The 18,126-nt window shown below is 37.8% G+C and overlaps 1 protein-coding gene across 1 annotated transcript in view; it reads right to left on the reverse strand.

Annotated features, from left to right (window-relative positions):
* The window catches only part of LOC107097945 (phospholipid-transporting ATPase IB-like), a 44,341-nt gene that overhangs the window by 15,972 nt on the left and 10,243 nt on the right, over positions 1-18,126 (reverse strand). Inside the window, exons 4-6 of the mRNA XM_015395322.1 lie at positions 14,800-14,972; positions 4,882-5,065; positions 1,454-1,564 (exon numbers count right to left, since the gene is read on the reverse strand). Coding sequence (XP_015250808.1) covers positions 1,454-1,564; positions 4,882-5,065; positions 14,800-14,972 — 468 coding nt within the window. The remainder of the gene's footprint in view (positions 1-1,453; positions 1,565-4,881; positions 5,066-14,799; positions 14,973-18,126) is intronic.

The following is an 18,126-nucleotide window of genomic DNA, read 5'->3' on the forward strand; positions in this document are numbered from 1 at the left end:
GATTATAAAGAAGTTCCATTTAAGCTGAGACAGAAAGTTTGGAGAGTCAAATGGTTAAAAGTTGGACATCCATCGACGTTCCACCTGGACAATGAGAAATGGTTATATAGGCTTAAGGGCTGGTTATACTCTTGCTGCAGTGTGTCGCAATGAGCTTGACGCAGAAATTTTTGATTTATGCTCAATTCTGAGCGTGGTCCGCTCTATACGCTGTGGGTCTAGATACGGCCGAGGTGGAGAGGAAGTGGGGGCAAGTTTGTCAGACAACAGAGGGACATGAGGGCCAAAAAGAGCGGGGATCCAGGTGGAATAAGGGTTCCAGCATTCTTGCGCACCCTGCTCTTCTAGCTGGTCTGAGTTGTTTTCTGCGGTTGTGATCATAAAAACAAAACAAGCCAGCCTTCTTTCTGCGGAAAGCGCAGGGACGTCCCTGAGTTTACTGCATCACCTACGCAGACGACCTAGATTTGAAGTATAAATCAGCCTTTAGGGGAACTTGTTAATGCTAAGAAAAGCCTGTGGTGGAGATGCAGTTTGCTAAAGGATAACTACCAAAATATTTCTGAGGGCATAATGCATAATAATATATCCAGTATAATAACCACAGGGAATGGCCTTTGACTAGTTCTGTAAGATGAGTACAACATAAGTCTGAGCCTTCATTAGTCCACAAGCTGATCTCAGGTCAGATAGATGAAATTCTTGGGGCCACTGCCGGGAGCTATGCTATTACCACAGCAAACAGCCTAAGGGGGAGATCAGACACAAACACAGCCCTCCCACTTATTGTGTCCTCTAAGTGAACGGAGACAGTCTCCAACTTCTGGCCCAGAATGCTTTGCTGGAATCCAATAAAATGAGACAATCCAATAAATATATATGAAGTGATAAAGAGCTGCTGTTGGAACTGGACGGTAGTAGCTCAAGCCTCCTGGGAGAGCCTGAACCTGCTGTCGTCTTTTTAAAGCAGCGTGAGGTGCAGGGGGTGAGGACAGCTGACAGCGGGCGGACCGAGGGTGCAGCAGACCCAGTCGTCTAATAAAGACATTCCAGCTCAAAGTAACAGACAACCATCACAAAAGCTACTTTTAAGCATTTTATCAAACCATAACTCCTGCTTCCTGTACATCATCCCTGATGAAAAACCTGCACCGACACCTTTTGCATATATGGATTATTTTGGCCCCAGAGAAAAAAAAAAAGGACATTAAATATATGCAATTAAGAACGTGCACAAACAGCAGCTGACCTCACAGCCCAAAATCTCACCTCAGCCGATTTAAAACGCTTTTAAGTATATATTTCACAAAAAGGATCCATATAAATATATATTGTGTGTGGGAAGGAAACAGCAGATACCAGAAGGTCACCTCATCCATCACTGTCAGCCATGTCGACAAACAGCTGCCAAATGTCTCTGTTAATGTAACTGTGTGGGTGTGTGGGCTCTTACCTCTATAATGTAGAGCACCACATTCTTATAGAAACAGTAGAGGATGCATTTTGTGACGCGATTGTAGCTCCATGCCCCGTGGACCAACAGGAGCTTCTCCAGATAGCAGAACTAAGAAGGGGGAAGTTAGAGAAAAAGATGTTAGGGATTAAAAAAAGGAAAGAAAGGTTAGAAAGGAAAACTGGTTTCAAATAAAGGAAGTAAAAGTTAAAAAGAGTTGGATTAATTAAGCTACGTTGATGTAGCTTCAGATATGTTGCAGCTTTATCTGCAGTGCATCGTCACTGTACTTTACATGATGTAAACATTGCAAATAAACCGCACAGAAATCAGCCCTCCATTCAAGCTCTAAGCCAGTAATATACAGTTTGTTGTGTGATGGAGCAGAATGATTTTGAGGGCCTTTAATGCAGAGTAGACATTGTCTTAAAGAGCTATTTCAGTCACACCATGTTAGTGGTTTATTATAATGAATCTGCCTTTCTCCAGGAACTGCATAAATATGAATAATCTTGCAAAAGTTGAGCCTATGTTTTTATTCATGAACAGCTTTGTCCTCACTGGAACATTCCTCAACATTATAGCAGTATCAAATGCCATTATTATATAACAGCAAAATCTTTTTTATAGTGAAAAGCTTCAATCAGCTGATTTGTTCCTGAACAATATTTTTTAATTGGGATGTCACAGAAAGAGATCATCTCAAGCTGTCACTCCCCTCATTTCTCCCTTCTTACTCAGGGGTCACAATTGCTAAGCCTAGTTTATATTTAAATGTCAAAATCAACACATTCAGCAATTCTGACTTGGAAACTTGGGAGGATCCTCACCCAACCTGGCCTCAAAACCTCCGTAAATAAATCTGGTGATGAATACAGCAGAAACCTGTTTGGTTTTTGTTGCGCTTTTGATGGCTGGTATGATATTATCTCTACCATACATAGTGCTGTATTGACTGATTGAATCATGCAAACAGGGCTTAAAAACAAACCTTTCATACCCCTACACATTAAGTATAACTTTTAGTGCATTTTATAAAAGTAAGCAGCATAAGGTGGCGAAATGTTATGAAGAGGAAGAAAATAGCAGCTTTCATAGTTTTATAAGTGACATCTAAATTGTACAACAATCTTTTGCAACAAATTTTACTATAATACACTTATATAAAATCCAGTGCAGCCAGGTGCCTTTTAAAGCGCCTAATAAACAAAATGGAGTCCACTTGTGTTAGGGTTAATTACAGTATAAATGCAACAAAACACCAGTAATACATGCTGTAGGTTTTGGTTGTTAAATTGCTAAATGGAGAAAAGTTTAACGATTTTATTTTTACTTTCACTATTTTATACTTTTTTGTTCATTTCTGCAGGAACAGTACTAAATGTTGTAACCCTTCCACAGGGCTTCTAGTGAAAGGCTAATTCACAGCCCCGTCCTAAGTTAGACTTTTTCATCCAAAGAAAATAAATTAAGTATTGCTATGAAAATAAAAGTTATATTACACAGCTAGAATTACATAAAACCAGATCAGGATTATTTATATCTTTATATATAATAATAAGCAAAAATTTACAAGAACCATTAAGCAACATATTTGTTTTAAGTGTGAATGTTTAACACACTTAAACATTTGTGCATGATATAGGATAAAATGCGATTTTGGTTTTCCTTAAAACATTGAGTGAAATCAATGTGCATTCATTGTTTATTGACGAAACTTAAACAACAGCGCTGAATATGAAATAAAGGCTATCACTGTGAAACTGTGTGACATCTTTATTCTCCCCTTGTGTTTTGACTGTTATAGTGATACTTTAGATTGTAAAGGCCTGTTTATACCAATGTTTCATATGGGTAACATGACACTGCACTGATCTTTGTATGGGAAATCTCCTTTCATTCCCTCCCCTAAGGTAAGGTTAAAGAGCAGGATTAGATGAAGAGTCAGTAAGTGAAGACCTTTCAGTGGATCAACAACTATTGTTCTCCTCTTACAAACTGCTAATAAGAACATTAATTACTATAATGACCCAGGTCTAAATGAGCTAAACAGGTGCTTAAAAAGTCATATATAACTGTTAATTTGCAGCTATCAGTTTGGTTTAAGGAAATAGCTTTGTATTTTAATGGTTTTAAAGCCTTGAATGCCAAAGCCCGCCATGTTACCGGTAATCATTTTAGACTGTTGACATCTCGTTCTCAGGACTTATTGGTTGTTGTTTCCCCCCCGTTTCATAATTAGAGTTTGAGGCTTGAAGTAGATGATCTTTTCCAGATCAGTAAACACACACAGCATGGTGCTCCTTACAACTTTCCAGGTGGAGGTTTATTACAGGTCAGAGAAGTTATTCGTTTCAAAATAAGTTAGCAGAAAGCTACTGGAAAGAAAGCTGTCTTTTCTGTGTTTTATTAAATATGCTGAGACATGATTGTTTATTCCCACTGTGAGAGAGTCAGCCTTTGGGATGACAAACAGGAAGGCCCAACATGGTAAAGCAAAAAGGATTCATTTTGAACATTTTAGCTTTCAGACTCTGCCAAAGAACACCATGGATTTGGTCATATTTGCAGCTTTTTAGAAACCTTAGAGTTTAGCTAAGGGTTTTTGTTGTTTTATTAATACTTGCAGGGAGTCCCAGCTCTGTAACACTAGCTGTGCTAACATGGCTAATCAGTAATATAAGCTGATTAAGAGAGTTATTAAACTGGGATCCCTGTACATTTGTCTTAAAGGTTTACAACCTTATTGTACAATGACTGCTTTGTGCACTGGAAGGTGACAGCTGTTCCTCATGAAAAAAATGATTGCTTGCAATGGAGGAATAGAAATAATTACCTTAAATTTTGTTCTTATATGATGCTCTTTAAAAGAGGAATCAGAATTGACATGTATTGCTATTGCGACATCAAAGATTAACGAAAACAGGGAAAATTTGCCCAAAAATTAAACAGTGTACTCAACTCTTTTTGTCACCTGGATGTTGCTAAAGATGTTGCAGGAAGCTTTGAATGAATAAAAGTGATAATGTAGGTCAAAGGATTAATAAACCATATTTACATCTACCTCTATGTGGACTATTTTTGCTTATTGTCATGCAATGCATTTATATTTATTCTGTCTAATTCTAAATCCTAACAACAAATTAATTCTTGCAGTGGCTCCTTATGTTCACACACTTGTTTTATTTTATTTGTGTCCTCTAAATAATATCTTAGTATTTTGATGGACAAAAAGCTTTTTAATACAGTGTTCATTTTTTGAAATATTTATCTTGAAATAAAAAAAATGTGGCAGCCATATTTCTACTTCACACTAACCACAGTGGCACTGGGTATATAAACTCTACTATTGCCTATTTTTAGATGTCAGATTGCTGTTTGTAATGAAGTAGTTAGGAACACATCGACTTGACTAGGTCTGCTCCCACCTGTGCGATGGAGTAGTCAGAGGAGTTGGTGGCCTGCATGCCCTCGTTGCCGCTGATTCCCACTCCAACGTGAGCCGTCTGGATCATGCCCACATCGTTTGCACCGTCGCCTATTGCCAGAGTGATGGCTTTTACGTGCTTTTTCACCATGTCCACAATCTCTGACTTCTGCAGGGGAGATACTCTGCAGTGAACAGATGGAGATTCGCTGGTTAATATTAAATGGATGCAGCTGCCTGGACTGGGTAGGTAATTACAGACAGGAAGGACACAGGACTGTAAATGTATTGTAAAAAAAAAAAAGGTATAAAATCAGTCATTAGCGAAAACAAAGCCAGCTGTAAATGAAAAAAAAAAAAAAGAAAAACAGATGAAGAAGCTGTTGGAAACGCAGTTTTAACAAGGCTTTTAAAAAATTGCAAACTTTTTCTGCTGAATAGATCTGAGGAAACTCCTACTGGATGTGTGCTGCATCCTAAAGCTCAGGGAGCTTCCAGAGGTACTCCACCCTCTTGACCCGTATCACTGATACTCAGTCTATAACCGGTTCAGCCTCTCCACTGACAAAAGAAGACCACAGGAGGTTCAATTACAGGTGCTTCCCTGAAGGACGCTGAGGGAGGATGGTGAGTGTCAGGCTGCATCTACTGAACCACTGAGAGGATGTGATCTATTAATACTGATTGGTATCTATGGCTAGATGCTACAAACCTTTGATAGTAGACATTAATGCCTTCCTGTTTGACTTTGATATGAAAAAACATGAAAATGTTTTATTGATACTATAAGCTGTTGATGGACCAGAGTTGTTGAGTAGGAGAGTTTTGCCCGTGGAAGACTAATAGTTTGCTTGCTAGGGTGTCCAGGAGTTTGGTGGAAATGGTAGGTGGCCCATTGAAAATGCACCCAGACCCGTAATTATTTCACATACTATACAAAAAGATTACTGATTGAGAGGTTTTAGTCCATATAGCAGTTTGAGTCTGTTTCAATCGCATTCAGTTGACTCATATGTAACATTTTTAGATGTTCACGTTTAGTTTACATGATCAAAAATGAGTAGGGCAACCTAAATATCAGTTTCTATTGCCATGCTCTTCTAACGTCTAAAGCAGAGGTCACGGATTAGCGGTTTGGATCCGGACCCCCCTGCTGGCTAATCCGGACCCAACATGATTTAAAACATTTATAAATTACTGCATGTTGTCCGACGACAGTGTCTAAATTCACTTGCACCGCTTCTCCTGTTAACATGGTAAACGCCCTCTGGAGCGTCCGGGACCTCGCTGCATGTCAAACAAATTATCCAATGAGCTGTCAGTCTGGGTCACTGATAAAAGCCAATTTTAGACACCGCAGACAAACCTGAGGCAAGCCGGGTGATGGGAAAGAAGGAGAAGACGATGAGAAAAAGAGAGCAGAGAAAGTTTGGACTGCTGGAAGAACTGTGTTGAACTGAAAAGTGAAGTAGCGTGCTCAAAGATGACCCTGCACATTTTGAGTATGTTTGGCTCAACCTGCTGCTGTGAAGCAGGATTCTCCACCAAGAACATAATCAAAAATAAATATGGATCCAGGCTCAAAATGAGCTCCTTGATCTGTGCTTTAGAATGGCTTTGTCTCCATTCAAACCCAGTTTTAAAAGCTTTGCAGGGCAGCCTAAAGCCCACTTTTTTCATTAAGCCATAAAAAAATAATAATAATAGTAATAAAATAAATAACAAACCGTCAGTTCGTGTTTTTTATAAAATATGTGAATCAGGAAATTGTCTATATACCAAATTAGATTTTAAAATGGAAAAATTTTATACGGGTATATATTTTTTTTCTATATATTTTTTTATTTAAAAAAATCAATGTATAACATGGATGCATAAAATCCTAGTTTTATTTCATTCTTAAACTCTGTTTAAAGTAACAGATTATAATTAATGTCTCCGGACCTTTACTGGTTGTTGATTTTCCTTATTCGGACCCCACTGATTTTTAATTGGTGACCCCTTGTCTAAAGCAATACTCGCTAACTCCATTTAAGCTTCATGCACTGCCGTTGCTCTTTAAAATGTCGGCCATTGTCGTCAATAGAGTTGTCATAACTCTCTTACAAAGATGGCTCTGGTTTGGACATGCTGGAGAATACAGAGAGGATAGATTGAGCTCATCTCTTTAATAAAAATGAAACCTTTGTTTTATTCAGTGTTAGACTTTATTTCATCAGAGTGTCTTGGAAATGCACTAATGCTCCTTTTTTTCTACATACCTATCATAAACTGCTATGTATTTTTTATGAATCTAGACAAGAAGCTAACACAGACGCATGATACACTGTCTTTAATTTGTTCTCTCAATCTAAGAAGCATTATTATTCAAACCGTCTGGGTAAATCTATTGCAAGGAAAACCTTTTGCTGAGGTTAAAGTTACAGTTGAATAGATATCTGTAAATAATAAACTACTGCAGTTCATAATAATGCAGGTTTTAAATATTGTTTAATGAGTAGCAAAAGCCCTCTAACTGACCTCTGAGGCCTTCACAAAACAGCTGGATTTATAGTAAGACTAAATCAAACACAGGTGGACTACATGTAAATTAGTTTATAAAGCTATTAACTAGTTTATAAAGGTATGCTGCGCTCCGTGGAAAAAGTTCAAGAGGTAGGAACGCTTTTAGTTTGAGTTGTCCTGAGTTGTCCTGATCCAATATCAAGAAAATCAAATGGTATCTAACAAATTCCTGCCCAATCTCAGCTCCAGATTTCTCTTTTTCTAATTCTACTGTGATTGCTCTCACATCTCTAGTGAATCAAGTTGCTATGTTTTGGCCTTTTTAAAAAAGATTAACTTTATTCACGAGCATTCTTTAAAAAAAAAACTGTATATCAGGCCATGCATTTTGTGGATCTGCAAAAATCTTTGCCTAGCAATCAAAGATTGATGTACACCATTTAAAATCACTTTCATAGTAAAAGAGAAACTGTATGGTTTGCTCAATAATTTCACCAAAAATAGGTACCAGATTGAAAGAGGAAACTCTAGATCAATAACATATTATTCGGTCTTGCATCTGGAATCTCTTCAACTTCCTTTTAGAAGCAGAAACTAACTTAAGAGGCCTTTAGAAATCAGAGCTGGAACAGGCAATTCATACAACATTTATTTTCACTATTCATTTTGAAGTAAACATTATCTTCATGCTTAATGGTTTGTAATCCAGGGAGGAAGCTGCACGAGTAAAAAACAATCCTGGCCCACACACAGTGTTTGCATTCTTAGAAGTTGCACCCTGGGCTGAATCAGTCCATACAGCTGTTTAAAATACCCTCTGTGTGTGTCAGTCACTTCCAGCTAAACTCTTAAAAGAGTTTCATCATGAGCTATCTGAAAAATGTCCAATAAAAACAAATATGTCTCCTAAGAGGAACCATCTCAGAAATATGATACAAACAATAGGATTGAGTAGGATGAATGACAAAAAACTCAAACTCATGTCTTAATTTAGGATATTTGTATTTTATGAATTTTTAAACAGATCAAAGTAATAATTTTAATCCTTATATGTAGGTTGCATGCACATGGTTAATGACACTCAGACAACACATTTATAGGAAAAACAAAAGCTTTAAGAGGTTTTTAGAAGGGAAACTTTTTTCTTTGGATAAATAATGCTGCTTAATTGAAACTACAACAGTTTTCAAGTTTTCTACAACTGTTTTTAAGGCTGCCCTTTAAAAATTGAAATTGTCTAGAGCTGTTTTACACAAAATTTCCTTTTGTATACACTCATGTATACAAAATGACAAAATAAATCTGTCTAAGTCTAAGTCTAAGAGAGCTGGACTCTGATGTTGTCTAGTCATTTAGTTCTTTTATTTTATGCTCTTTCAGTTTTGTTGTTTTGTGTTCAACCTTTTCAGATACAAATATGAAACTTTAAAGTTAATGCAAGCTGAACAAAGCAAAGCAGTTCAGTTTAATCATTTTAATTTTATACCAAATTCTAGATTAAAGCCAAAGACTTTTTGAAGACTTGTGTTTGCAGTTATAAGGTTAACGCTAAAGTTAACGCAAAAGTTGGTAATTGCAGCTAGTGCAAAGAGTAACATAACAAAAAAAGTATATTCTAAATTTCCCTCTCTGTAGTATTCTGCAAGGTTAGATTGGTGCAGTGTAGCAAGAAGGTTCTGGGTTCACTTTATAAATGGATTTACATTTTATCCCTATGTTTGTGTGGGTTCTCTCTGGGTACTCTGGCTTCCTCTAACAGTCCAAAGACCTGACTGCATGTTCTGTTTGTCTCTGTTGCCCTGCAATAGACTGGCGCCCTGTCGAGGGTTTACCCCCCCTCTCACCCATTGACAGCTGGAGATAGGCACCATCACCCCTTGCAACTCCAGCTGGGATAAGCGTGATGGAAAATGGATGGATACATATATATATAATTTTGATTTAAATGCAGAAGGTTGGCAGAGACAAGCCCATGTATATGATAATGCACAGTTCTGATAGAGAGTGAATTTATTCTCGAGGCTACACGGAAAAAAAGATTGTAGGGTGTAGCATTTTTACGTCTAATTATTAAATGCTGATGGGGATAAGGAAAAAAAAAAGGTTAAAAACATTAGATAAACCACACCTTTATTTATAACTGTCAATAGGAACAACTTTATACTAGAAGCAAATGTCTAGAACAATATTAGGGGAAACTGCTATATGAGATCATACTGATTTGGTTAATTTGCATTATATAAATATTCCTTAGGAGTGAGTGAGTGTGTGCATGGTTGTACATCTTTGTCTGTTTCCATGTTGCCCTGAGACAGACTGGTGATCTGTTCAGGGTGTACCCGGCCTCTCGCCCATAGAATGTCGGAGATAGGCACCGGCACCACAGAGACACTGACAAGGACTAAGCGGGGGGAGATGGATGGATTGCCAGCTGTTAAAATCCGTATCTGCAAATTTTCAATCAGCTAACTGTTTGATCGGTGGATCTTTACCAATACTCCGGTCTCAGTCATGCATCAGCTGATGGTTAGAGAACTTTAGATCGGCTAAAAAGGCAGCTGATCTTCTCTTACAAGAGCTGTTAAAGTACTCTAAAGCAGTGAATCCCCTCCATGTTTGTCAGTGCTGTGATAACGACATTACTAAATTAGATTGAAAGCAGCTGCGTGAGGCATCACATGGCAAGGAACAAAATGAGATGATTTTTATTACTAAATTCAATTACAAGCATACTGCACGGATGATCACCAGACGACACTTTAACGAAGCCCACGAGCCCTAAAAATCCATTTGGATCATTCTTCAGATGAACTTTAAAAACCAGTCTCAAGTGGTTTTACTGTACTTAGAATTGACAGACCTGTTATGAGCCGCTTCACCCCAACTACCACTTGAGTAAAACCGGAGCAAAACCTCAGATCGGGCTTCCGAGGCCATTAAGGAAGGATGGGATACGTTTTTTTTTTCCTGTTTCTCCATCTGAGGTACAGGCGTTTGCATCTGTTGGCCTCTGACCACAAATCTCTCTTCATCTCTGCCTCTAGCTTTCCTCTAAACATGACCAACAGAGTCTGGGATTGTGTAAAGTGGAGCTGGGAAGATGAAAGGCCCCCGAAAGCTCTTCACGGTGGAACTGAGCAGAAAATAAGCAGCGGCTAAGTCCTCCTATAAACAAACGCACAGTGAAGTCAGGAACTCAAGCGAACAGGGCACACTCGACCCAACGGTCCCCTGAGAGATCGACACACATTCACAGACCCACATTACAGATTCCTCTTTGATTCATTGTGTACATAAGATAAGTCTCACAAGAAGGAGAATTTAACTGGAAATAAAATGTATGCTCTTTTTATTCATAAATACCACATCAGAAATCTCCAAAAATCCTTTAGCCATTTAGTTATGTTTTTCTGCAGCTGTATCAAATCTTCTGTGCTGAATTTTTAAGTTAGCTTTATATAATTTGACCATTGACTGTAAATCCCCTAAAGGACTCCTGTTTTCTAAAGATTCCCTAATGTATTTAAAAAAATATTTTGCATGAAATTTGGAAAATGGGACATTTTTGACTAAAGTTCTAGATGCCCAAAAAGGCTGAATACACCTTATAAGATATACCCCATCATTCCGATGTGTAAGGTAAATATAAAAAGAAAACCTTTAGGTTCAACAAAACAGCTAAAACCTATTAGATGTGTCTCTATTGTATGGCAGGAAGCAGAGAGCGGTGTTGTCCCTCTGATACTTTTTCATGTTGGTTTTCTCTTTTGGTTAGATTTTGTTTTCATGTTTAAAATCATAGAAAGCTGTGCTTTATATTTTGAGTCTAAATTTATTTTAGGTTAGATAAAAACTAATTGTATGACAATCTGACAGCGTCTGCTAGACCTTAATCACTACAGGATGCAGCGATTTAGTTTGATTTTAAGTTGTGAGATCATTTATTATACACCAAGTATTTTTTTACCATGTGAAAAACTAGTTTGAAGATTGCTCTATCGATAGCTTTATCTAGCAAAAACAATTATTGTTCATTCTGTGATTTAAAAAAAAGGGGGATAAGGCCTAGTTTTATTATAAATTAAGAAACTTAAAATGAACAGCTGAAAAAAACTCACATTGTAAAAGAAAACTAGCATTGTAGCACAGCTAGCCGCTAAAGGAAGTTTGAAAGACTGAATCTGAGTGGGTTATGATCGACTTAAATGCATTTTTCCAGTGTCAAAATCAATTTGGGGTATAATTGTATCCCTTATATAACTGTCTCCTTGAACCCAAGTCGGCCTCGGCAGATGGCCGCTCACACTGAGCCTGGTTCCGCTGGAGGTTTCTTCCTGTTAAAAGGGAGTTTTTCCTCTCCACTGTCACTACAAGCACGCTTAGTGTCAGGGATTGTATTTGAGTCAACGAGTCAGTGCAATCAGCTGGTTTTCTTTAGATAGAAAACTTTGACTGGATGATCTGGTGAACTGTAAAGTGCCTTGAGATGACTTGTTGTGAATTGGCGCAATATAAATAAACTGAATTAAATTGAATTATTGTATTGGCTGTTTAGCAATGGTGTCACTTTCTTGCTTGAAGACTTCAGTTTAAGCCAAAGCTAACCATCACAGGATGTTTGAAAAGCAGGAGCTAACAAAATCCCATTAGATGCTGCTTTAAAAGGTGTTTCTGGGCAGTCTTTAATTTGTGCCGCTTGTTAAGCACCTAGACAGGTAGTAATTGTACACTGGGTGTTTAGGTTTTTTAAAATATTGTTGCTGCTAACAACACCGCTTTAATGTTAGAGGTTATTAGCCATGACTAGTTTTTGTAGGGCGCACAAGACATCAAAAATCAAGACAATCTGCTAACTTCATATGTGAAGGGATGTTATTTTCTTAATGCCAATAAAAGTATGAGATTATTATGTTAAACTGAGATAAGAATACCCTGGCTCTCATCAGATACAAGAAACTTTAGTGGGGATAAAAGGACAGGGGAGAAAAAAAAGACAGAGGAAAGGAAGCTGGAGGCTGTTTGCAAGGCCTATGAGACCCAAGTCCGGATATGGCTTGGATATGGAAGAGAGGCTCTGTTACGTCCCTCCTGGCTACGGACAAACACACATACAAATCCACACAAACACATGGACAACTGAAAAATACCTATGTTTAACATCCAGCTGGGTCTGACTGTTTAAAATAAAAAGGAAACATTGAGTTTGAGTTGTATGGATCATTTATACTTTGAAATAATGTATGATGTTAAACAACTCTGTTCTGGGATTCATTATAGGGGTATCGGCAGCGTGTAGGAGATGACATTTTAATAAAGCAACATGACAAGTCTTTCAGTGCCCTATTTCATCCTCTCATGCTGGTGGCAAAGAATGAACCAATGCAGTAAAAGCCTGTTTCTGTCATAACACATAAAACTACAGGTTAACTTTCAGACTAATGACTTCATCTGGTTGTTGCTAAATATGAACTTTTTTCTGGGCTGTGATTTCCTGAAAAGCCCCCCCCCCTTTCTTTTTCTTCATGAGTTGACTTGATTGTTTCACAAGAAACAATCATTTGTAAGACTCTACAAATAAATAACAGCAGTCTATTGAAGTATTACATTAGTTTGAGAAATTCAAGAACAGATTTTTTTTATTTCTACAGCATATCTTTTCTTCTATAAGTAAATTACTTCAGGGTCTTATTTGTAATAAGTTTTATGACACGCTGTGACTCACATCAACTTCTAGACCACTGTTTTTCAACCCTGGTCCTCAAGGCACCCTGCTCTGCAGGTTTTGGATGTTTCTGATGTTCAGCACACCTGATTCAGATGATTGCAGTTCAGCAAAGCCTGAGAATCTGCTATAAATTGATAACAGGTGTGTGAAAGCTGGGAAACATCTAAAACATGCAGGGCAGGGTGCCTTGAGGACCAGGATTGAAAAACACAGTTCTAGACCATGCATCCCCAAACTCAGTCCTGGAGGGCCGCTGTCCTGCAGGTTTTAGAGGTTTCCCTGCTCCAGCACAGCTGATTTACATTTATAGTTGATTAACAGGCTTTTGCTGAACTGCAATCATCAGAATCAGCTGTGCTAAAGCAGAGAAACCTCTAAAACCTGCAGGACAGCGGCGTTCGAGGACCGACTTTGGGGCTGCCTGTCCTAGACAGTGTTTTCTGTGGTTTATAATAAGAGCAAATATGCAAATAAAAAGCACCTTGGTAAATATGTGTAAAATCTCAAAGTTGTCCTTTATTGTCAGATATGTTCCCCTATAGTACAATTCAACTACAAATGTGTGTACATTTCTTCACTGGTAGAAAAAAGCCCAGTATGAAATAGTCAGGGGATGTTTTTTTTGTTTTTTTTTTAAATCAAATCAATAATGAAATCTTTGTGATCCCTAAAAATGCCAATAAAAAACACGTCAGAAACCTTTATTGCAATAGCTAGTTAATCTTTTCATTTGATCATTATGTCTAATGATGAACTGGTTCCCATTTTCCTTCAGTATAGATATCATGACTTAGATGCCCATTTCTTTTTTTTAAGCAAGTCTTTCTCATGGTAAAGAGAGGGTAAGAATTATGTCAATTTTGACAAGGAAATGGTAAAATGAAAATAAAAAAAATGTTTGTTTTTGTCCTTTTGGTTGCTCCCTTATTCAGGGGTTGCCATAGCGAGTATGTCTAAATTAAACACAGACTTGAAAAAGTTTTTACACCACTTAGCCATAGGAACCGACTTTAACAAATGTATTCCTCTACGTCAGTTACTTGCTTAAATTAACTGGATGTTTGTTGTCCTGTGTCCAAATAAAAATAAAAGCAAAAACATAACAAAGGTTGAAATAATGTTTTGCAACCTAACTTTTCGATTCTAGGGGTAAGATTTACCTTTATAATTTTTGAAAGGCATTAGTACACCCTAGAATGTGTTTTTAAAGTGTATTTGTATCAACTTTCCAAGCTGACAGGGTCCACCTGAAATGATCATAGGGGCATAAAATGTTTGGACACACAGGACGCAAAGTTTGGAGATACCTGGTTTAAAACAACTGTTTACAAGCTATGAGGTAGTTTGATAAGAATGAGAAAAAAAAGCCTTTTCTGTCTTTACATTAGAAATGTAAACCAGTAAAGCTTGCTGTATGCTAGTGAAACTTTAAATGAAGCTGTTGGCTGTGTTTATATGGTATAAAGGGTCCCACTACGGGTGGGATTGGTTTGTAACAAAGGATGAACATGGAAAAGGTTTAATTTTTCTGTTGTCTGACCTTAAATTATCCTAAAGTAATCAAAAGATTTGAAAAAAAAAGTTTTTCATGACTTCTAAAGAAAAATCTGTTGTTTCCTTTTTAATCCTGTCTTACTATATATTTTTTTATTTTTAATGAACAATAAACTTTGAATATTTCCTGCTTACCGGCAACAGATTACAGCTTTGCAGGACAGAGCCAAGTCGAGAAAGGCCTGGCGGAGCTCGAATGACAGGGCATATTTAAGAGTTTGGCCATCCATGATCAGGGCAAGCTCATTTTCTTTTCCCAGAGAGTCACCCAGGGAGGAACAGTGAGCGGTGAGGGTGGCACGAGTGGCCTGCAGGAAGACAAACAGAGGAAAAGGTATCGGTTTAATTTCTTAAAATTAACAAGAGCCTATCCTAAATCAGGAGAAAAAACATGCACATCTTGCAAGATTACATCAGGAAATGCTGTTGGCATCAGAATGCAAAACCTCTAACCAGAAATCTTGCCTCTAACTCTCTGAAATCTCTAAATCCAATAAAAATGTTTCTTCCTTTTCGGCTGTGAGGCAACAGATGTTTCAAGCCACCATATTGTTCTATTTCAGGTTTCTTTTGTTGTTGTTGTTTTTTTTAATGTGGACATTGTTATCTTACAAAGTGGTGACAGCGTAAATCATGCACATCAAAACACACAAGCTGGCTTGCTGAAAGGTTAAAGCAACCAGCAGGTAAATGGAAGACATGTGTGCTTGGTAGCATGGTTGCTCTGCCGGCTTTCATCTGAGGAAACAATTTGCTTCTGTGTAACCCCAAAACAATTAAAGAAGCCAATATAAAGTTCACAGTTGTTCCTGGGATCCCAACACAGCAAGCTGATGCTGCCAGATCCTGAAGGCGCGTTTAAATCCGGGCTGTAAAAAGCCAAAATCTTTCCTTCATGGGCTGCAGCACATGACAGCAAGAGAAAAATGAAAGCGGCATCTAAGTTGATGAGGGAAATCTAGCTTAGAAATGTTACAGCAAAGGATGTATGGGGGGAGGGGGATGTGTGGAAAGCCAGGTCGCCTGCAGCGCAGTAGTTTGGGGCTGTTTTGATTGAGCTCTTGATAATAGAGGAACAGGATTAATAGAGAAAACAAACATCCAGCGGAGGTGTAATGAATTCCATGTGGAAACAGCAGACATGCTACAAACCTGACCACCACCGTCCTCCTTCCCCCACAAACACACACACACCCACACACACCTGAATGAGCCATTTCCGCTTAAAGACATCCTTACTTACTTTGGAAATCTTTTGGACTTCAAACATAATCCAACTGATTAAAGAGAAACTAAGATTAAAAAGATAAGTTGAGGTGAAAATAAGTTTAAAAAAATACCCGGCCAAAGAGCAGGAACTAAAATGTTTTTTTCCAACAAAATGTTCAGATACTAAACCAGCAAACAGCTGGATAATTAGACCTGCTTTGATTTTTGAGACCATTGAATAACACAGTTAAAACGCATTTTATCCCTAAAAGTAGTGCCTTGCAAAAGAAGTTAATCCCCCTTGATCTACCTTTGAATTTAGCCCCCTCACCTTAAATAAAATGCAACCATCTCCCTATAGACATACCTCATTTGTAAATAAGCTCTTTCTGTATTAAACTCACAACTAATCCAGGCATGAAACTTAAAAGTATTGGGAAATCCAGGGAAGACAGCAGAACAGTGGAGCTGCAGAAGCTTAAAGAAGGCTTGGTTTCTAGAAAATCTGAAACCTTGAACATCTAACTGAACTTTGTTTAATCCGCCATCTAAAAAATGAAACAAACACAGCACGACTACGGTATACATCCACCAATCAGGAACGTCCACCGATACTTTAATGACTGTCTAAGCAAGAAGAGCAGGAGAGAGAAGCAGCGAAGAGGTTATTAACTCTAGCAAGGATGAGAAAAGATGCATCAGGTATGAGAAATTGGAGAAAACAGCTGTACAAATCTGAGCTTTTTAAAAATGTAGCAAGGAGAAAGTCTTTGCTAAAAGGCTATAGGAGGTCCCTAATTCAGTTTGAACAGAACTAAAGGCTAATTTACCCATAAAGACAAAGGATTGTAAGGACAATAAAACTATAAATACAAAAAGTTACACCTTTTCACACTAACAATTTGAGGCTGCTTTCATCTACCATAAAAAGCATTTTCCCGTTGAAGGTATCATAGTCAAAGACCATACCAAAACCAAATTACTCAAATTTGACTTAAAACTTGATTCTAAAACACTCTATCCCTATAATCTGACATAATCTTATAATCTACATGTTAAAACAAAGGCTAGCACCCATAATAGTTCTACTAAGTTTAAACATACAGGGAAGGGGATTCTAAAAATGTTTTAAAATTAAATTTGTTTTTTTGTTTTTTTTTAATTTAATTTGGTAAAGAATTTTTTCCTTCTTTTAACGCCATACTTCATGTTAATCTATGAAAAATAATACAATTTAATTTACTCTCTAAAGAAAGCAACTATTTATGGAAGATTATGAGTAGAACTGGTTCTAATCTGACCTGAGAGGAATCACCAGCCCTTAGAAGTGACCCTTGTACCTGCATATCATGCAGAAGACACGCATGAGTCAAATGCAGCAGTAGGAACAAAGCAACTGCTCTTCTTTTTGGAAAATAGTGATGCACATGTGCATTCCCTCCACTCACAAACACAGATACAAATCCCCCCCTGCCCCCCTTAAAAAATCCCCGTCTTGTTTTCTCAGCTCGGGGCTGTGTGTTTTTCCTTTGAATGCAGGAATTCCTGTTTGGCTTCACCTTTTTTCCCCAAAACAAGGAAGAAAAGAACCAAAAACATTATAATAGGATAAAGTAGATTAAAGCCTGTCAGGCTCAAAACCTTAGTGCCCATCAGCATTTCCAGTGTGCTCCGAATTTGGTCCTGATTAGCGAGAACGTTTCCTTCCATCTCATTTCATTAGCTAATAACATTTGCCGTGCTTTAAAGAACAATAGCTCATAAAGAAGCGACACAGAGGAGCAGAATATGTAGCAGCTGCAGGAGCCTAATGCAGCACTGTAACCTGTCACAGCAGGTTCAGGCAAAGCTTGAACGGCAGTTAAGATAACCCAGGATAATAACCAGGATAAACCTCCACAGAGCCACAAGGATTAAACAGTTAACTCCAGTTTGAACAATGGTTGGCTTTTCCAGCCACACACCAAGTCCAGACTTTACCGGCTAAAGGAAACTGTCTAAACATGAAGAATGGCTCACAACGGTCCACTGTGGTCTGTTAATACTTAAACAAAAAAAGCCGACACAAGAAAGAAAAGGTCTCCTTTCTCACGCCAAATTACCTTCTATTTCTGGAAACTATGTAGGAAAAAAAAAAGTGCATGCCTTATTCTTTAATTGCAACATGCCTGATCTCATTAGCAGACATTTCTGGTTCCAAACTAAATGTTTGCGTTTCATATGCAACAGGTCTGAAAGTAGGCAGAGACTGGT

The sequence above is a fragment of the Cyprinodon variegatus genome, unplaced genomic scaffold (genome assembly GCF_000732505.1).
Source record: "Cyprinodon variegatus isolate N-32 unplaced genomic scaffold, C_variegatus-1.0 Scaffold736, whole genome shotgun sequence".
Taxonomy (NCBI): Eukaryota; Metazoa; Chordata; class Actinopteri; order Cyprinodontiformes; family Cyprinodontidae; genus Cyprinodon; species Cyprinodon variegatus.